Source organism: Anser cygnoides, chromosome 3 (assembly GCF_040182565.1).
Source record: "Anser cygnoides isolate HZ-2024a breed goose chromosome 3, Taihu_goose_T2T_genome, whole genome shotgun sequence".
Classification (NCBI taxonomy): Eukaryota; Metazoa; Chordata; class Aves; order Anseriformes; family Anatidae; genus Anser; species Anser cygnoides.
The window spans coordinates 13,253,717-13,275,911 of NC_089875.1; the positions used below are offsets into that span (position 1 = coordinate 13,253,717).

At 45.9% G+C, this 22,195-nt stretch overlaps 1 protein-coding gene across 1 annotated transcript in view; it reads right to left on the reverse strand.

Annotated features, from left to right (window-relative positions):
• The window catches only part of SHLD1 (shieldin complex subunit 1), a 42,733-nt gene extending 21,346 nt beyond the window's left edge, over window positions 1-21,387 (reverse strand). The window contains exons 1-3 of the mRNA XM_066993484.1: window positions 21,239-21,387; window positions 20,006-20,116; window positions 18,024-18,193 (exon numbers count right to left, since the gene is read on the reverse strand). Coding sequence (XP_066849585.1) covers window positions 18,024-18,186 — 163 coding nt within the window. The 5' untranslated portion in view covers window positions 18,187-18,193; window positions 20,006-20,116; window positions 21,239-21,387. The remainder of the gene's footprint in view (window positions 1-18,023; window positions 18,194-20,005; window positions 20,117-21,238) is intronic.
• Between the last annotated feature and the right edge of the window lie 808 nt (window positions 21,388-22,195).

Consider the following 22,195-nt stretch of genomic DNA (forward strand, 5'->3'; position numbering starts at 1 on the left):
CCCCCCCATGGTCTTGGGACCACTCTGGTCTTACTAATATCTACTCCAAGACCGCAGAAGGATTGAGATGAACAGGATCTTAAAGCACATGGAATTATAATATTTATAAGGAGGTCAAATCTCCCCCTAGTTACAAGCAGTTCAGCTCTGTAACACTATGTTCTTTTCTGTGGCTCAGCTCTAAGGAGAATTTGTCTCCAAGTCTGACCACTACGTTCATTTAGTACCAGTTTGGAAAGACAAATTCTGTTTTTAGTGCACAACTGAGAAAAGATGAACTGGCAGCAAAGGCTCCTGCTAGATCCTTTAAGAAGGATTTCCTTCTAAAATCATCTTGTTCGTAAGAAATGGCTAGACTGGTTTGCCTTTTTTTTTTTTGTGCAATGAAGGAGGGGAAAACCATTGCTATGACCCCAGAAAGCACAGACTGCAACACTTCAACACGAATGCGGTCAGAAATACTTTAAGTGTGCTTTTATATGTTTGGGATATTGATGTCACTGTGATACTGGCATCTAGAAACAGCACAGTGGTTTGGTTCTATGCTACAGGGAAGACAATTTTGGCAAACTAAGAACGTAACGAAGCAGGTTACTAGTTCAAAGTATTAAAACCGGCCACGTGATGGATTAAAGGTGGACTATTGCCTATATACCATATGACGTTTTATCATCTCATCCTATGACCAACTCTTCAGCATGGTGGACAGAGAGAGAGCAGTTGACTAACCCACGATCACTCAGGAAGGTTCATCTAGAAAGGTTTCATTGCCAGGTATTGTTAACGCAAGGCAAGTCATCAAGAATTTAAGCAACTGAGTATTTCGTGTGCGTGGGAAGAGCAGAGGCAAAAACAGCATTTTGTTTTCTGTGTGAAGAAGCGCATTTGCCAGCAACGCATGTTCGCCCTCTTTCCCCACATGGCTTAACTCATCCGTGTGGGTATGCACCTCACAGCTGTTAAGTTACAGAGCACCATGCTTACATTCTGAACGCGAGATCCGACTTTCAGCCTCGTTTTTGTTTTCATCCTCTGCAAAAGGATGATTCCTCTTTTGTAAGAGGGGGGGAAAAAAAATTAAGAGCTACAGCGGACCGTTAAGAGCTAATAGCAAAATAGGATTTCTTAACGGTACAAAAACAGGTTCCTTTATATTCCCAGACTGCTGGGCTGAAGAATACTGATATTTCCTCACACTCAACTTAATGTAGGAATGAAACCCACTGGCGCAAACTCGGTGACTCAGCCACTAGAGCCAACTTCACTTCTGGAATGCTGCCACAGGCTCTGCAGATGATTCACACCCTCGCACATGCTATTAGACAAGTGCCTCATATAAAATAATAATTAGCACCAATAACAAACATCCTACCACAAAGCACTGATGCAACATGAACTGGATTTTCTCAAACTATTTTATTTTGCATCTTCTGCTGCTTTCATTACATTTTAATTAAAACCGCATCAGGAGAAAAATTAACCTAGGAATAACCTCATTAGACATCCGGAGGAAAAGCAATGTAGAGCAACATTAAATTCAGCAGGGACTGCAGATGGCGGATTTGTAAATCAGGTTCTGCTTCAATTCAGCACTTGAGCAGAAAGCTCACCTCTTCAAGAAATTACAACTAAATGACAAGATGTCATGAAGTGGATCCAACTTGTGCCACACCATGACCAGGAGTACAGATGACATATTTCTCTGCAGTCTTTATGCAAAACATTTTTTTTTAATTGTTAAACTCAGAACAAGTTAATACCATGGACAGCACAAAAAGTCTTGGGGCTAGGCACTGGGTCAATGCATTATGTGCGAGTATTCCTTAGGTTGGCACTAGTTACTGGATTTTTCGTGTATGCCACCTGTGGGTTACCTATTAAAAAAATGCCACTGTAAAATTTACTCACGCACAAATATAACCTAAGCTGCGGACAGAAAAACAGGGAAGTTTGTCCTCTTCAACTCCCCATTGCCTGCTTCTCTACTCCAACAATCCCTTTACTTCAGCTTCCCTCCTGCTTCTGGGCAGGTTATCCCAGGAAGTAATGGCACTGCTGAAGGCAAGAGTTGTACCCATTAAAACATTGGTATCGGCTTTGCCATCTGCACAATCAGAATCTTTCTTCCTCCTTTCTAAAGGGACAAGGAAGAAGCTGTGTCCTTGTTTTTCGCCAGACCAGATCAGATCACAAGTGTTTCTAGTCCAGGATGGCCCCTCCACTTGTGCTCTGTGCTGGGTGGCACCAGGGAGATGTGGTGATGGAGATACGTGCGTGGGACCTGACACTTCCAGCCAGGCAGCGATTATTACAAGTTGTGAAACGCCACGCTAGGTATTCAATATCTCAGCAATGTTTGTGTCAGCAAGAACTATTTGACTTAGATCATTCTTATTATCCAAATCAGTGTATAATCCCCTTTCTTAACATTAGCAAGTTCTGAGCCTCGATGATTTCCCGTGGCACTGAGTTTTGTAATCTAATCACCTGCTGGGTAAGAAAGTGCTTAAGATTGATTTTACTGTCTTTCCTTTTCCTCATCTTCTGAGGCATGCAGATACTTCTCTAGATCATTACTATTTTCTGGACTTATTTGTTTTCTTCCATACAAGTTTTGCATAACTCTTTGAGATAGATTTATACATACAGAATGGGTCACTAGGACACTGCCAGAGCCTTGATTCATCTTGAAGATGTTAGAGTGTACCTGTTTTCCTGTACTTACTCTTTCCTGGTTCCTTTTGTCTTGTCTTTTCAAATTAAAACCAAAAAAAAATTTCCTATCGGGTATCAACAGGCTGTTGTACAAAGCTAGGACCTCCTATTTTCGTGGCAAACCCAACTAACTTTTGGAATAAGATGATCTGTATAACATAGCAAACGCTATTTTCATAGGAGTCAACCTTGGAAAAATGAAACCTCCACTTACCTCTACCCACCAATGAACATCAGAGCACAGCTACAAATCCTTCAACGTGCTGAAAAGAACAGCAAGCAGCACATAGCACAAAATATTGTCGTTTGCTTGCCAGTGCTTATTACGGCAATAAATAACCAGCTGCTTGCTACTCTTCACATATAACCTTAGTGTGGAGGCTCACTGTAAACACAGAAGCACTGCTCAGCCTGACAGCCTTCCATCTGTCTGCGGAGGAGATTTTATAGACGGATATATGTGCATACGTAAGCTAGCCAAGGGACATAGCTGCTGTGAAAATCCACAGCAAGTGACACCAAGGAAGGGGGCTGTTATGAAATGAAGCAAGAAATGGAGGCAGGAGGGCTCCAGGATAAAAATTCATGTCCTATAACCCACACTGATGCTGAATCACAGGGCTACGTTGTTTTGTTTAAAAAAATATTGCGGATGATGAAAGTGTGCTATATTTTATACTCACAGTCTGCTCCTAAAGGGTTCTGAGTCACTATTTTGTGTGCTTTTATGCTGCAGTCTCGTCAGCTGCACACCAATGAGCTCAGTTAAGCAAAACAGAGAAATAGGCCAAAAAAAAAAAAGCCTGGATTAAGTCACACAGAACTAGTTAAAATCCAGTGCCAGACTGCCCACTTATGTCATTTATTTTTGTGATAGGTGCCTGAGCTGTGAGGCTTTAGGAGTATTCATCTGGACCTGATCCACGTGGTGCAAGCCGCAGTAGATGCAAGGAGCCATTAAGATCTGCACAAGAATTCAAAGGCCAGGACTAAATAACTACAAGGAAAAGAGCGGGAAACAACTCCGCAGTGATCCCCACAATCCTGGGATTAATCCAGGCCACATCACTGCAGAGAGTAAGAAGTCAGCAGCTGCTCACAGCTGTCCAGGCAGCACCACGACATCCTACCTTGTCACAGAGCATCCCCTGCAAGGCTCCAGGCACTGGATCCGCTGCAAGCTCTGCTCACGCACGGGAAACAAAGGCATCCCTGCCCACAGACAGCCTCCTGCTTGGCTCTTGCTCCAAATTTCCCACAGCAGCACTGGGCTGGAACAAGTTGCCTCCTCTCACAGCAGTCAGCCTGGCCTCGCTGCTTAGCCAAGCCCAGGGAGCGCAGCAAGGCTGAACAGCTTCCCTCTTTCCTCCTCCCTGCCGCCAGCCACAGAGGATTCCCCAGATGTGTTTCTCTATTGCCAATTTACAGCAGCATCTAAAAGAAGCTATGAGGTCAAGGAATCAATTCAGAAGCAATACGAGATCGCAGCAATCAGGGCAGATGCATCTCGTCTCCTCTCGCTGCACTTCAATGACAATTTTCAGTGCGCAACCTTTTGGGTCCAAAAAACTCTAGCTCATTTTTCTAGCATACCATATGCCTGAGAAAAGGTTTGAATGATAGAGATGGGTGCAGTGAAAGCCTCCAGTGAAAAGGAGAAAGCCAGACTGTGCAGAAATGGTTGATTGCTTAACAGATGCCTAAAAAAGGCTGAGCTTCATACAGAAGATTTAGGCCTCTGGGGGGGTCCTCCAAGGTGTTTTGTGTTAACAGGATACGTGACTGACAAACCACAAGGCAAAATTCTCTACTTTTAGAAACAGACTGGGGGGGGAATTTTAAAAAAAAAAAACAAAGTAAAAATCTTGCCAATACAGTAACAAGGAGACAGCCTTCATTACTGTACAAGCTCAGTGGCTCAGGCCTTGCAGGTACTTCACGTAGGCTCATACAGCTTATCTCAACGACATTCAGATGAGCTCAAGAGACATCCGTATTTCTGCATGTGGTGCTCTGGCACATGTTGCTTACATAAGCTATCCCTGTAAATTGGAAATAAAAGAACATCCCTGATTATTTATTTATGCAGCTCCGGGAGACTGTTTGCTATCTCAGCAGTAACCATGACGGATTACATAAAAGCAGCGGCAGAGTGGGAGGAACTCACGCACAAACATGCTCAAACATGGGGCACGATGCAAACCTCTGCCTTTCCACGGGGTGCAGCGGAAGGCAAAGCTTTTCCGTGGGAGCAGCAAGGCCGGGTGCAGGGCAGCTAAGATATGCATCCGTCAAGAAGGCACACGCTGGAGAAAATCAGAAATCAGAAAGGAAAGGCACTGCCAGCAAACCAGCAAGTTTAAGAGAACAAAAATGGAAACAACAGCTTTCTAAAGAGATTTGAAGATTCACATTTGTTACCTAAGCATATGACTGGAGTATTAAATCTCCCTCTAAACTACAAATGCTACTCAGAGCTGGACCACAGGTGATGCACCCCGAAGCATCTGAGCAAATGTGCGCCGCGTGAAGCTCAGAGAAAACTGGAAGCCCTGAAGCATCCTTACGGGGGGGGGGCACAGCTGCATTTCAGGCCGATGCAGCTGCACTGTGCCCCCAAATGCCCAAACTAACCTGTGCCAGGCACACGAGAGGAATAAGCTGGCTGGCTGGGGATGGCTCCAGTATGGCTTTCCAAGGCAAACTGCTCTTTCTCACTGTTCTGTCCCAACCAGACACATCCTTCATGATTTAAATTGGGATTTTAAGCTGTTTTCGCAGAACTTCGCCACCCACACACGGAGTGATGCAGCTGACAAGCTGAGAGACCAAAGTACGCTCTGCAGACAGCAGGGAATGGTAATGCTGGCTTTACATAACAAGGTTATCACAGCCACTTCGTGTTTTGTCATCTCTGGCTGCTCAACGCAGACACACGTCTTCGGTCATTTTTGCAGTATCTGCACTGCAACAAGACCGTTAATGCTAAGCTGCAAAGAGCAGCTTTATTATAAAAGAAAGGAACCAACATCTTAGGAGCCCCACAAAAATGACTAATAAAGATAAAACGACCCCATAAAGCGTCACAAAAACAGGAACAGTCACACTCCCATACAACTCTGTCCAGTTATGTCATTGGCCTAAGGATTCAAGGTATGCATTTTCATTTTTCTTCACTGAAAAAAAAAAAAAAAACAGATTTGGTGGAAAAGTTTCAGTTGTACAGCAACTCTTGCGCTCCAAAGTGATTGGAAACTTTCACATGTACACCAGCACGTTTCATGGCTGCTGTCATTGTACCACTGTAGCACTCCACTACAAAAAGCACAGGCTTCCACTGACTTACAGGCTCAGGACTGCTTTGTATCTACTCCTCCCCAGTTGTTAAAGAAAATTGGAGTTCCACTGAAGTTGTTTCCTGCAAAAGATGCTTCTCTTAGAAAAACTTTTTCTCCCCAGTAGCAAAGAAATGTGCTGCAATTAAAATGGTGTCCCCCGAGGTGACAGGGAAAGAGGAAGTGCTGGCCAGCACCCACCGGTGTGTAAAATATTCCCTCCATCACTGCTTTCAGTCTTCCCGTGCCCCTCCTGACCAAAAGTAACATCAGGATTGTTCCTAGAGCTTCTCGGCTTTGAAATAGTGAGAAAAATGAATCAAACCTAGAGACAGATTAAACAACAAAACCCTTTTTCCATAGGATCCACCTGTCCTTCAACCTCATGGATACTTGAATTTCCCGTTTCCCTTTCCTGAATTGTGCACTTGGTTTCACCCCATATCCTTTCTATTGACACTTCAGCATCCCTGCATAGAGCCACAATATTGCTGAAGGGATGGAGTCAGGCTAGGATGCAGATGAGACTCTCTGAAAGAGGGCTTTCCATCCTAACCATGTGAAGACCATCCAAACCACGTGAAGAAATGGTTCTCCTTGCCTGTGCAAAGCTCCTCGCCTGAGTGAGGAGCAGGTGGTAAAAACAGTCCCTGGGCAAAATCAAGCAGGTGAGGCAAGGCAAGGCATTTCTCTTATAAAATTCAAGGGAATCTGATGGCACAGGAGAAACAAGAATCTCCAGCCCCATCTCCCTGCCTGCGACAAGCCAGAGGTTCATGCCATGACAGGCCAGACTCCAGCACTCTGGCGCATTCAGAAAACCTCCATGCAGCTAGGCATTAAATGCATGGAAGAACAACAGTGCACAACACCGGGACCACTGATGTTAACGTATTCTGGAGTCACGCTCCTGAGGAACTAGCCAAGAAATGATATTTGCTAGCTGAAAAACCATTCTAGGCTACGGCTTCCATGCTGGTTACCAAAAACATACCAGATGCCTCACAGATGCATTAATACATCAAGTGCTTCCTTGAAGATTTTGGAGCCCAACTGAAGATCATTTATAAACAAACTCGTTTCAGATGGGAGCTCAGTGTAGGGAGGGCAGCCATCCCAAGTGGACCTTCGTCTTTTGGGTGACCGTTAACTTCAGTAAATGCTTTGCTCCTTCCAGCAGCATCAGTCCACTGCCAACGTCTGGCCTCCAGTTGCTCCAGGACAGATCCACCTCCACTGATGGCTCCAAGGAACAGATCTAGTGATTTCGGAAAAGCTGAGTAGGACTGCAAAAAAAACAAGTCTTCAACACAGAAGAAACTCTGTACTACATACTCAGCTAAAAACCTATTTACAGAACAGGGAAGCATCCATTAAGGAGGAACCCAAAACAAGGATGAGCTTTTTGGCCACGTCCACACCGTGTTCCAGAGCTTTGCATAGCCAGGAGCATGTGGCTACCATCCCGGCCTGGTATCAGCCTGGATCTTTGTCGATAATAATTATTCAGGTCTTCTTTTATTTAGAAGTTCTGATGTGCCCCCACAATATTTAATGGCAGCACAGTGGTTGCAAGTGACAGTTGAAAGGGACAGGCTTTATACAGCCTAAACTTCGCTCTCATTCTTCTGTAAAAAACACACTCAGGTGGCTTCTGCTCCTGACCTACAATTTTCCATCTCGAAGTCCACATTTGCACTTCAGAGGATAGAAAACGATTCATAAAGAACTGAACGAAGTCTCGTTCTCTGTCATTTATGTCCAGGACTTAATTCCTTATTTAAACAGCTAAGGCTCACTAGGCAGTCTGGGAAGATAAAATAGCATTGGCATACATATGTACAAAATTGCCTTGCAGCCACCTGAGTAACAATTGCCATAATGAAATTACTGCAGCTGGAATTCGATTAGGTCACAGCGATAGACAAACACAGATAGCTATAATGAGAGAAATAAAAGCCCGGGATTGGAATGACAGTTTAGATAAAGATAAGGGAGAAAAGGCCCACGGGGACTATTACACCACTGCCACAGAGCAAGGCGAGATGAAAAGAAAAGCCCCCAGTCCCCGAGGTTTGCAGACGCAGCTCTGTGTGCCTCTCTATCTGGCACTGACAGCGCAGCTGGCAGCAGCAGCAAGTCAGCCAGGTCCCCTCTCACACCACAGAACTGGTAAAAGATTAATGAGACCTAATATATGTCAGACACACACATATATATGCGTATATATCTTTGCATATGCCCTGTGTGCCCTCTTTATGAATTAGATCATCCATAGTTAACAGCCAGGCTGCTGTCAGCGCAAGGGAAAGCATCCATAATCATTTGCCTCCAGTAGATGGAGCTTTAAGTAAAGCTACAAATGCACGTTATAATCATGAAATTAGCTGCGTTGCAACCTGAAAGTAGGTACAGCCCTCACGCAGTCTCCTTTCTGAAACGCACACCAATAATGGCTTGCTGTCCTGGCATTTTATACAGATACAGGCTGCCCTCCTCACTCGACATTCAGTAAATCCCTGCGCTTGCTTCCGAAGCAGGATCACATTTAATTTCCTGAACCTGACTCCTAGGCCTGCCTGACCTTTGAAAATCACTAAAACACTGTCTTCACATTTTCGTTTTGCCATTTCAAAGCCTAAGCCGGACCCTAGAGCCTTATAACCAGGAAAAACCAGAAAAGCACCTCAGAAAACACAAGGACTACAAGCACAGCAAACATCAAAGGCGTGTGCTGAGCAAACATCTTATTGAAAACTGTGCCAGCAGGGCTTTGGAAGTAAAGCCAATAAATCCATGAAGTTTCCCGAAATAAATATCCAGCACTAACGCTTGACTTCGGATCAAGCTGAAGACCCAGCACACAGCAGAGGGTAAGGGGATGGCATTTAGGATTTCTAATCTTTAAATATAGGCTGACAGAGTAAATATTTCCATGCTGTTTTTGGATGATGGCGGGTTCATGGCAATGCACACACAATGGAGGAATGTCGGGGGAAAAACACCATGAGTTCTGAATAGACACTGAATAGACAAGGGAGTGAAAGCACAAAAGCAAGGGATGTTACAAGGGAAGGAAAGAAGAGAGCAAAGCATGTGAGCAGACTGCAGTGAGCGAAAAGACCAGAAAAAGAGCAAAAAGGACAACTCTGACCTACCTGCAGAGCTCCTCAACTTATATTACCAGCCAGTAAGAGACCTTTCAAGAGAGCACCTTTTCAGATCACTGGATCAACTCAGGCACAGCTCAGCACCCTGCAAGGAAAACTTCTCCTTCCTCTAACACAGCTACCAAAGCAGGGAGGCAATAAAACCACCAAGCAAAACGATGCACAAAGAGCTAAAAGCAAGGACTACAGCACCTTGATAGGTTGCTCTGAGCCATGTCACAGACATTGCACTGTGCACAGTTCTTGCCCCATGTCCCTACAAGATCAATGAAAAGCTGGAAAGGACACAGTAAGGGACAGACCAAAGATAGCTGAAGTCACAGGATGGCTTTTCTGTGACATAAAAATCTAATACACCAGGCTGCTTTAGCCTGGAAAGAATTCTGCAGAGAGAAACTGTACGATGTCTGTAAGATCACAAATGGTTTGGACAAGGAAACAGCAGCCATCATTCACCGTTTCTCAACCTGTAGGAACTCGGGAGATTCAGGGGGGCCAAGGAAGTCGAAGACACAAAGCCAGTGCTCCCCCACAGCCCCACTCCCACAAGGTGAGGTGGTGTCCACAAAAAGTCAGACAAATTCCATGAAGGCCCATTAATCAGGAGCCACTGACACAGTGATGTGTCTGTGGCTCCTAGATCAGGAGTCCTGGCAAGCTACAGGCTTGCAGTGACAGGATCACTTCTGCTTGCCCTGCTCTTCCAACAGCACTGGTACCTGCTGCTGAAGACAAGGTACCACCCGAACAATCTCCACTCTGACGGCTCTCATACCCTGTTCAGCATTTCTCTTTACCCTGTTCAGCATTTCACACTTTCAAGATGCTGCCCGTTCTATTGTGCATCAACTCTAACTGACCAACCTGCATAAATCCAAAGGTCACTTGTGTGAGGCCTGTTCAGTCAGACTGACACCTCATGTCTTCTCAGCAAGGTGGCTCAGCACTTGTACATGAGGAGTTGGAAGCATTTAAGAGAAATTTCCACAAAGTGAATGGTGTCTGAAAAAAATAAAATAACCCCACACGCTTCTGCACACAGGAAGACAAAAGCATCACTAAAAAGATATTTTAGTAGTATAAGGGATGCAGAAACGTGCATCCCTTTCCTAAGCCTTGCTTCGTACAAGCACATTTGGCAGCTCGACATCAGGGCTCTAGATCACGCAGCGCACCACAACAACCCCACATCATCTTTGTGACATGTGCACTTTACATTTAAAATTGGAAAATAACCCAGAGTTACAAGCTACTTCAGAAACACAGCTTGTTCTCAATGGTGAATGGGATTAACGTATAACCTGACTCATGCCTTGCTGGTTCTGTTGGAGTACTTACTGTTCCCTGCCCTGCACCTTGTTTCACCTTCTCTGGCCAAACAAGGACTAAATGAACTTCCTTCAAAAGTTTAAGAGAACAATTCTTTGTACCTGGCTCAGGGAGGTGCACAGCTGGGCTCTTCTGTTATCCTAGAGGAAGGACGGAGACACCCTGTCCTCGGCAGCACGCAGCTTCAGAGCACAGCACGGTCCCTCGCCCGCAGAGCTCACCAGCCACCCAAGTGATGCACAGGGACAAGAACAAGACACCACAGCCTCTTGGCAGGCCTGTGCTCCGCAGACCCGAACCAGCAGTAGCTGCCACCAGCTGGGAGATGCACAGAGCTCTGGATCAGTCCTTACCTGTCAGAGTAAATTTCCTCCAGGTCTGAAGCCGTAAATCCAGCACCACAAGCAGATGCATACATACAACTTTAAAAAAAACAGCACCCCCATCACCTTCCACAAATACTCTGTCACACTGAGGGACAACAGGCAATTCATTAAGTAAGCAATTCCTTACAGGTCAGGCCCACTCCTACAGCTGCAGTGGGGATGGGCCACCAGCACCCAGCTCTGCAGTCATCGCGCAGCAGTTCTCAGTACAAGGAATAGCACCCAGCCGTAAAACTGATAAGCAACTTCTCAGAATTGGCTTTAGGGAGGAAACGAAATCTTCTACCACTCTGCCGTGCAAAGTTTAACGGCAATACTGAAAATCAACCCCTTCTGTTTTTTCCTGTACACAGAGAGGCTAGAAAGGGTTTCATTAACCTACACATGTAATTGAAAAAGATGAATGAAACAAACAACACTTATGGTCCCCCGAAGTCTGTGCTTTGCCAGCACTTCTGAAGGATTCAGGGATAACACACAGAACACATGCTCCTTTCTATACTCAATAGCTTAGTAGTTAGATAGGTGGTACAGCTGAAACTCCGGGCCTAAAGAGCAAACCTACAAAATCCTCTAATTCTGGAGGGAAAAAAAAAAAATAGATGAGTAGCTGAATAAAACTCACTCTGAGCATAAGATGCAATTCCAAATAAGTCAACAGAAAACCTCGGACCACAGCACTAGTTGCACTAGAGTTGTTCCTCAACACCTCTGACAGCCAAACCTCCGAGCTTTCCTTTAAGCACAGAACCCCAAAATCTAATCAGAGAACTTCAGTGTGTGAGCAGCACTCCCTGTCTTCCTTACCAAAACGCTCCTCTGTACTTGATTTCTGATTAGTAATGGTTTAGCAAAAACAGCTGATTTTCACAGAACACAGATGTACCCTGAGACACTGAAATCTACAAGGCAAGTCACGTGCCCCAGTTTTTCTTCCCTTACTTATAAGGAGAGTGCTTTAATTCTCCTTAAAATAGGATTAGTTTTCTTCTCCAGTCTGTGCAGAACAAAGCACCAGCTTTTTCTCATCCAGGATTTATTTTTGGCTGGATGCTTTATATAACATGCCTGAAAAATTAATTTATAAAAGATGCGGAGACCTTCAGAGTGGTGCTGAGCACTTCATTTTGTGTCATGAAGTTCCCCTGTATTCCTTTTATGTCACGTAGCATGAATTCTACTTTGCAGCTTCGTCCAATATTCAACACAACCGTGCCACAGAGCTAACCCTGCCAAACTCACTGAAGCTGCAGAGTTACCACACCTGTGGGCCTGGCCACGACTTCAGAGGAGCTGGATAAATTCACATCAGCTGAGCATCTGCCCCACTTGATCACCAGGTCTATATAAAATTATTAGGATCTGAAACATTTCCCCGTGGTTTTCTATTGAAAAGAGTAGGGTTTTAAGAAAAATCTAATATTTTGATTATATTTGAGTGTACGTGGTTAGAAATCATAAATAAACAAGTACACGTTCTTGCTTGAACATGGGTGCTTTTTTGCTTTTGCTAAGCTAAACAAATCACCTACCTTGACAAACAAGTTGATGCTTACACCAGTATCAGGGATAAAAGAAGAGCAAGTTGCTAAAAACAGAACCTTTGGGAAGGCAAAGAAGTGACAGCTACACCCCAAAAATAGTATAACCACCAATCTTTAAAGACTCTTCTTTCCCATAACAGAATCAAATCCTGGTATGGCTGTAATAGACAGATGTAGGAAGGCTATTCCTGGACAAAAACAAATATTTCACCTACTGGCAAAATAAGCCACATTATGCCAAGGACCATGCACTAAACAGTGAGCAGCCAACCCTCCTCAGAAGTATTCCCACATCTGCCTTGGGAACTGGTTAGCATCTTTTCTCAGTGGCAGACAGCTGCCACAGGACTGAGCTCACTACAGCAGCATACATCTGCACCAGGTGAAAAAAAAAAGCCTTCAGCCCATCAGCTCCAAGCACGTTAAGGTTGGTAGCACCGTAAATGAGTAACACTGCTCACTAGAGGGCAGCAGGAAACAAAGCATAACCGATGAAAATCCAGTAATTCTCAAAACAGGGGCCACAAGCTTCAGCCAGTCAAAAGCAGTTCTGCACAGGTCATCCACCTAGGAAAAAAACAATTATTTCTGAAGGCGTTTGGGCTCACAGTTCAATCGGAAGTGCATTTGCAAGTGGGAGAATGTTATCTTCCTGCAGTCCAAGATGACTTTTCATACTAGCACAAACCCCCTTTGTACAGTACCCTCGGCTTCATCTTCGCATCAAGCCAAAAAGCAAGATACTCTCTGGGCAGTCTGCGTCTCTGGGATAAAGGGAAACTGGCAGAAGTTTCTGTATCTAACTACGGCAGCCAGGAGTACAAGAAAAAGCCTTTTTTTAGCACAGCTGTGGAACCTTCTGAAAGTGATTCAAAAGATCACATATGTTTGGGATATAAAAAGCTAACACTGACCTCTTAAATGAGACCTTATATAAAGGTCTTCAGTCTTCTGGCTGTCCTCAGCAAGGGCAGACAAAAAACCATTCTGGAAATTCTGCTACTTCTGGTAACAGTGGTGGCTCGAACAGCCAAGCTGTAATTTCTATACCAAACAATGAATGAATACACCGAGTTCTGGGCTGAACTCTATCTCCAAGCACCCGTCAAGTGCCAGCCCTGAAAGGTTGCTGCTGACATGAAAAGTACAGCCTGCCCCTTTCATTTTCAGCTTCTACGTCAGCACTTGTGCACAACTCCCGTACAGAAAAAGCATAAACCATGCCAGGCTTCTTCAGTAAACACAACCCAGCTCTGCAAAAGAGATTAAGCAACTCTTGACAGGCAGGTAGACATGGTAAACAGGGGGGAGCATTTAAGGACACATCAAAACACATGCACTGACATTAATGCGACTCCTCGGTTGCTAATAAAAGACACCACAACTCGCTGCAAAACTAAGCATGTAAATTCAGTGGGATGTGTAGCGTTTCTTCAGAGAACTCACAATTGCCTAGAGAGCTGAGAGCTGTGTCAGTCTGGAAATCTCTGCTTTGATTAACACGTGCTTGGTTGGCTAAAAAATAAATAAAAAAACATAACCCAAACAGTCCACAAACCATGATTGCTTTTATTTTTAAAACTGGGGTATCATCATGCTCAGGTCTACCCTCCTCAGGATTTTAGCACAGTAGCAGCAGCAGCGCCACGGCTCAGACTCACCAGTTTCACCCAAGCTTTTCTGGATCCGGGCCACAGAGAAACGCTCTTCGGTTCCGCGCCGCTTCCCCCATGCCCTCGCTAGGAGTTAAGAACAGCCTGTGTTTGAAGGAAGCCTAGGAACAACATCCATCACAAGGAACATACAGCCCGGCTCCCCACAGGGGAAAAGCGATTAATGCCCTAACATTACTTTTTCCAGAAGCCACCACTCTGGGAAGGCTGTAACCCCACATGAAAGAGAGGGCACGCTGCTGACTGCTCCGTCTTGCCATATTCCTACGCTGCTGCCAGCAAGAGCAGCTGTCCCCCCCATCTCAGCCCCACAAACATTCCCGTGGCTGCCAGTTGGGGACCGATTCCCTGAGCTGCCTCCTCGTGTGGCTTCCTGAGTAGCAGTGCCAGCGCTAAGGATGGAGCAGGAGCAAGAAGCATGGCCGCTTTGGGATCCTTGCTGTCTTTAGAGAGCTCGCAGGAGCCCGTGGAAAATAACCAACACGTGGGCTCAAACGCGAAGCAAACCCTAACAAGAGAAGTAGTGACTTTGGAGAGGGTAACTAAAGGTTGGAAGCCTCTGTCCCCCAGACGGGCATTTTTCTGAGAGCTAGCCGTTATTGAGACATACACGAGCCTCTCCAACCACACAGTGAATTATTTGTCTCCCTGCTCTACTCGATTGCTTCAGAATCCCTCCTTCCCCTTTTACTGCCATCCTTCCCCTTCTACTGTCATCCTTCCTCTATTTCCTTCGTTCCTGTGACACCACATTTTCCACCCATCTTTCCCTTCCACTGGGTGACACCCTCTACCCACCCAGTCTCCTAAGGACAGATCTTTCCAACAACTTTTCATGACAAAGAGACCAAAGGAGAAGCTACAGGACACACGAGGAGGCTCATCCCTCCCCAAGGCCACACGCTCTAGCCAACAGCCACCCAGGCAGAGTGATGCAGAACAGAAACACCATAAATAATGAATTTCTTTTTTCTTTAATTATTTTCCAGCGTAAGGGGGTGTATAAGAAAAAAGGAAGCATGCCAAAAGTTCACCGATCCGATTTAATTTTCTCAGCTACATAAACACTTGAGCTCACAACAACAGTCAGCTAAAAGCAAGCTTATCTGTTAGGAGAACACAGCCCTCACTCCCACACTAGTCCTGAAGCCATTCATCCATCCATAACTTAGATATTCAGCAGTTTTTCCACAGGACTACTCCGTTCTCGCCTAGAGATACCTGCTATCATGAGGCCCTGTTTCCCTGACTAATGGGAACCACCTTCTGCTGTCACAGGTGACGCAGACTCTCCAGATTAAGAAGATCAATTACTAATGACTCAGGCAGTAGGCATACCTCCACGTTCACTTCCGACTCCCGGGGCTGGGATGCCACAATATTTTGGTCAGTCTCAGTCCGGCTCGTGACAGACGTCAGGTAACACAGCTTGTGCTGTCACTCTGCTTCTTTGCTAAGGGAAGCTGTCACATTCCCGGAGACCTAATGGCCTTTTGGAAGTGCTTTTGAATCAGAGGAAGATCCCCACCCCTAAAATACTCTTTCAAGTCTGATGAGAAGACCCGTTACCCATACTGTCCAAGTCTTCTGATCCCATAGCTTATAGGGGTGCAAGCTATAGCCACAAGGGATCCCCATTTATTTCGTGCCACAGCAGCAGTTTACAATGTGAAAATACAAACAAGCAAAGGAGCTTCCTTTCCCAAGACAGAATTTGCTTGTCCAAGAAAGTCTGCCAAAGGCAGATCGTTTTTAAAAGACTCCTGCTTTTTTCTGCTACGCTGACCAAGCACAATGGATTAGACAGCTGAGGTGGCATCAAAAAAGAGTTTCAGCAGGCACGCGTAACAGTTTGACGCTGTTATAAAGGAACTGAGATGTTCAGAGCACGAACTGGGTCTGATGTGACGCTTGGTTATTTCACTACCAGGAGCACAAGGTAAGGAACCATCCCACAGTGCGCAGCCCACAGTTACCACAATTGTGGTGTGTTTTTTTTTTTTGCGTGTGAGGGGTCTCCAAAACAAGTGGTGAAGGAGAAGGCTCATAAGCCCATTCTGTCCTTCTCAGTACATCTGGAATTCTTTAAAATAGCAGGGGGTGATGGAGACAGCAAGGGTAAAGGGCCCGGCATTGCAGCATACCTTGGTACCAAGCTTTAGCAACATACTCCACACTGCCAACAACCTGCCCAATGCTATCATCTGGGCTGCAGGCTGCATGTCTTCATTTCCACAAACGTCACCACTGCTATGCCCCAGCCCAGTCTCAGGACTGAGGAGTGGTCATAACATTCTTCTGTGCATCACATTCATCAGAGCAATCAAGTCCAGATGCCCCAAGACACACTAAAGGGTGTTTGAGCAATTAAGCTGCCCTACACATCGCGGTAACTGTCTCAGCTCCCAGAACTTCTTCATACCTGTGACACACGGCTTGGGAAATCTGAATAGACCAAAGCCCTTCAGCCTGTCCCACCGTTACAGGAACTTCCCCATCCTCACGAGAGAGGAAAAAGGCTTGCTCAGGACATTCCTTGTAGCGGCGGTCAGCACACTTATTCACAAAAAATAATGCAAAACCTCAAACCAGACTCATTATTCTTCTAATGATATATGCATCGTGGCTTTACTGTGAAAAATTTGCAATAGTAGCCTAAGACACGTGACTTCCTGGTCCGCATAGGAAAACCAAGTAAAGACTGGTATCTAGTATTTGCAGATTTTCTTACAGGTTCTGCATGTCCCACAATTAGAGGTGAAGATGACTGCACAAGCAAGTAGTGAACATCGACACAGCTAGACTAGTTTGGTAGGTCCCACTGCTGCTCTGTTTAGCACACTAAATAGCAGTATCCCCACTGAAAAAAAAAACAATAAAAAAAAAACAACTCATGCATTTAATTCCAAGCAGAATTCTTGATTCTGCAAGGCCAAAACAAGCCACCTGGTGCCCGAGGATGACAAGGCGCCAAACTCTACTTTTACACTACTTAAAACTACAAAGTAATTAGAAGTATTATCAGCCACGTTACACCTGCTCAGCCTGCAGATTTGTCTTGACAAACCATCTTCCCACATTATCTGCAATCAGATTCACACACACAACATTAAACATAATTACTACACCCCTCAGCCCAGCCAGTACGAATATATGGCAGAAGTGTCACTGGGCCACTGCATTTTGATTTAACACTTCTTGACATATATTCTATTCATGCCGGTGAGGCTGAGGGATGTAGTAATCAGAATGTGCCAGACATCAGTTGATCCCATATATGCCATTACTCCTGAGAACCTGGAGTAGTGGCTGGTCTAAAATGCTATTTCTGCAGAAATCAGCCCCCTTCAAATAAGGAAACTGCTGTCTCCCAGGAGCTAAACTGAAGCAGCTCATCACATTCGTGTCTTAGTACAAGCAAACATTCTCTCTTGTATTATTCAAGCAACAGGCTACAACGGCCATGTCTCGAGCTCACTAATGGAAGATACGTGGTGAGCACATGAAGAGCACAAGGCAAGAATTTATCTTGAATAATAGTAATTTGAGACAGTAATTCCTACTGATGCCTGTACGATTGCTCTGTGGGCTTGTTCAAGTAATCCTCTTCCTCTGAGAGCACACAAAACATGAATAAACAGTGTCATCAAAACATTAGCAGCTGAGAGCATCCTCTGAACTGCTCTCCTATGTCTCATCAACCCACAATGTACATTGCATCTGTCAAGCTAGAACGGACTGTAGTTCTGGTAAACCGTGTTTTAAGACAAGGCAGATACACCTGTAAGAGACCACTGTTACTCACTCCAATGACGTGCACAGATAATGCACTGGATAAGGAAAGACCACGTGAGAAGGCAGAAGCTGTTACCTGGGAGTGGAGAGGGAAAAGTATCCAGAGAACAAAAAGGCTCCTCACTGCTCTCAGTGCTGCTTGGAGGCTGGAAGATCTCTGCTAGGTCACAAACAGAGGGTAGGTCTGATACGCTGCTCTCCTCCGAGTGATGGCTCGGTGATGACTCTTTTCCTTCCATGGTTCTGCTGCAGAGACACGGAGTCAATTGAGCAGTGTTTCTAGAGCATGAAATTTGAGCGAAAGACAATCTGGCATTCCTGTACTGCTCTGTGAGCTGAGAAAAGCTGTTTTAGAGTATTGGTACTAAATTTAAGAAAAGAGCAAGTTACAAAATAAAAAAAGCACACCCCTCAGCCCTACATTGGATAACTAGGAGCCCACAGCATATCTGGCTTTCTTAGAGGCTTCCCAGAAGTACAGAGTCAGGCTCCAGCTCTAGAAGAGTACCGAGTCAATTCACAGCAGAGCTTTACTACAGCCTTATACTTGTAGCAACACCAAATAGGAATTGACCTAGGCCTTGCTGCAAGGCCTCATGCCAGCAAGACTTTCAGGCAGGAGCTTCACTTAAGCACATACAGTGAGAATGACAATGAGACTGAGCGAGGTAAATGTGAGCTGAAATCTTGTTCTTCTCCCTCACTTAAGTAACAGATGACGCTTTTCACAGGGAAAAAAAATGCAGACAGAACAAAAATGTTTCTCATTAGATGTGAATTTAGTCTCTTACAGAGACTGCAGGAGATTTTGCCCACGTTCCTTCCATCATCTGTTTTGTCTACTTATATGTAATACAAAAAAAAAAAAGCAGATTGTGTCTCTGCGCTGCCACCTCCACCAACTGTATCCTTGTGCTATCTTGATAAAGAACAGTAGGGCAGAGAAACCAGATCTAGCGGACAGGCAATGGATCAGGACCCTATAGACTCTCATTTATTTCCTCTTTTATAACAAAATATGCTGCTTTCTTAATTTTATCTCAGGGGTTTTGTAACAGTGATAAACACTACAGTCACAGGGGCAAAAGAAACCCCTAGAAGTGACAAGCATTGAAAAAATGAAGTGAATAACCCCACGAGGTTTTTATTTAAAAAATAAAATAAAAATAAAAAATAAAATTAAAATAAAAATAAAAAATAAAAAAATAAATTCCTCAGGTGCTTCTGTCCTGAAGAAACTTGTAGCTAAGACACACCTCTGACCGTTGCAGAATGCTGACCAACCTGCTAATGAACAGAGTGAAGATATTGGCTGTGATACTGGAACCCAGCTGCCTTGCGTTGGAGGGACGAGCAAGGTCAGTGCATTCATGGAAACTTTCCACAGACAACAGAGTGGAAAATTAAAAACAAAACAAAGGACACAATCCTCCCCCAGTTTCTTTACAGACAAGGTTCTCCTCGCCCCAAATCACTGATGATCTGTGCATAAGGAAAACAGAGAAGAAACGTACCTCCAATTTGTTTTCCTGCTTGGTGCTACTTTTTAAATACGTAAATACTTTACAGAAGTCTAATTCAGTCCTTGGTCTGAAACAAACAAAACACCCACAACTCTATCCCTCCAAGGGAAAATGGGAGATTATAGCAAGAGGAGATGCTAGTGTAGTACCATAGAAGCCTGAGGCCAACATTGATACGTGTGGGCTGCTGTGATTCTGGCCTTCTCTGTTAGCTGCCTCTGCCAGCCTCTTTCCTTGCGTTGCCACACCAGGGCTGACAACATGGGTAGCCATGTGATGATCAGGTCCAGACAGTTCTTCCCAATTAAAACTAATCACTCCCCTCTCCCCCCAAGTTCTCCCTTAGATCGGCTCCCTCCATGTCTCCACCAACTTCATAGTGCACTTTGACCGTGTAAGGAAATGTAAGCCAAGGTTGCAGTGGTTCTAATTCCAGAACTGATGGAGAGATTCGTTTGTGAAGACAAACAAGATCTCAGCTCAGCCCTGGGCCTTCAGACGCACAAAGAGACGCACTATTACCCCTGTGCCATACCTGGGAACAGCACTGATGTTGGAGCAGTCAGCTGGGACAGATGCCAGGAGCAAAGAGCTTGTCACTGCTTCAGTATCCCCTCCTTCTTCGTGGTTTGTCAATCTCAGCTCGCTGGAATGAAACAAACAGTCTGGTTATATGTTTTGCATCAGCTGATCAGGCTGACTGGATGGTGTGACCTTTCAAAAGGCATATACCAGCTGAAGTCAACAGTCAGTCATCACACATACCACTGCTTGTCAGGTCTGGCAGAGAGAAAGATATTTTCTAGGAATCAGGAATAGCATATCTAGTAACATCCTTAAATCTTTTGATGGTGATGGAGACCTCCTGGAAAGGTGCAGGTACATGGTAGAAACAAAGCCAAGATTTCCCTTACAAGAAGCTGCCAGACGGGCTGTTTACTCAAAACCCGTAAAGAAGTAAAGCAAACTGCTGATGACACCCTTCCCTCCCACTTGGGGATGCACAAGTTATTTCCACACCAAGTTTATCTAGTGGTGCTTCCATACCAACACTAACATACCAACACATGCTTACATCAAGCCTTTACCAGGAAGAGGGCAGCAAAATCCAGGGTACAGATACAAGCCATAGGTCCAGGAGACCAAATCCTGGCTGCTACCCTCTGCCATTGCCTCAACATTTTAAGCAAACGATTAGGACAAACATACTTCCAAGAAGAAACTGGCTTTGCCTTCAGACCACCCTCAGCCTGGGGCACAGGGCTGCTACCAGGAACTTCCCAGACAAATCCATGTGGTTGCTCCTGCACAAATACAGGGGGCAGATGGCATCCACAGGACACGATGGGCACGGTGGAAGGTGCGAGGCACCGGCATTACCGGCTGCCACATTCAGCTCATTTGGGGGGATGGAGGACAGGAGCCCTCTTGAATCAGCCTCGTCTCTTTCCTCCTTTCCTGCAGACAGAGATGCAGTATTTCAACTACTGCTCCAGCCTGACCAAAGCCCTGGGTGCTTTGCAGAGAAGGGAAACAGGAGCCACACAAAGCAAGCTGAAGGGGACTAAGGGGAATCAAGGACCCCATGAGCCTGAACCCCCACAGCCCCGAGGGGGGAAGCCATGGCTGCTGAGGTGTTTATGTCCATCCCCCACAAACCTTCCCCCCGCTGTTGAGGAGAAAAGCGTGCTGCAGCACCCGACAGACAGCAAAACGTGGCAATGGGGACGATAAAGGGAAAGCCAGCCCTCCCGGAGCCGGGACTCACCCCCACCACGCCCGAACGCCGGGCAGGACGCGAGGGGGCCGGCAGCCATGTCGGCGCGAGGGGGCGGTGAAGCGGGCGGAGCCATCTTGGCTAAGGGCAGGCGCGGCTGCCAGCGGGCGGGTCTTCTGTGCGGGTGGGCGGGCACGTTCGGGGTGAAAAATAGGTGAAAAACGGGTAGTATTGGGGTGAGGCGATCCAGTAGTTTAAAGTTTGATTTTCCTCAGAACATGCAGTTTTTATTTTTTTTTTTTGTGAGGTCAGCGAGGAGAGGGTTTCCCAAGCCACGCCACCAAGCTCCTGTGTGTGAGGTGGGCAGAGGAGCGTGGCGTCCTGCGGCAGCGGGATGGATGCCAAACCATCTTGGTGCCTGAGCCCTCCTGCATGCTGCCTTGGCAGCCTCAGCTCTGCAGGAGAGACCTGAGAGGGCTGCCCAGCACAGGGATGGTGCAGCTGCTGCTTTGCAAATCATCCGGGCAACGTACAGGGGTCTAAGGTGCCCCATCAGCGCTCGGTCATTTTACAGCCCTGTTGTGCAAGCCCCAGCCCAAGGCTTTCCTAGGAAAGAAAACACCGGCCATCCCGGCACACCGCAGCCGGCTGAGGTCAGGGAGCAGCCCCGGCTGCTGTCTGAGGCCGCAGGGTGGCCTGGCGGGCGGGAGCGCTGCCAGCTGAGAGCTGGCTGGGCTTCTTGGCAAGCCGACTGCCACAGAGGCTGGGAAGGAGCTGGTGGCTTTTCCAAGAGCCTCTGGACTGGTGGCAAAGTGGTGTGTTTAAAGGGAGGTCAATGAGAGGGGAAAAAAAAAAGAAAAAGAGAAGTCCTGTGGCTGCCAAAAAGGCCTCATTTTGCTCCCAGGTGACCTGGCACAGGGGAAGGCCCCTGCAGGGGCAGTCTGTGAGTCTGGTTTTTAGCGAGAGCAGCCAAGCCTGGGCTTTTGGGCTTGCTGGGATGCAAGCCTA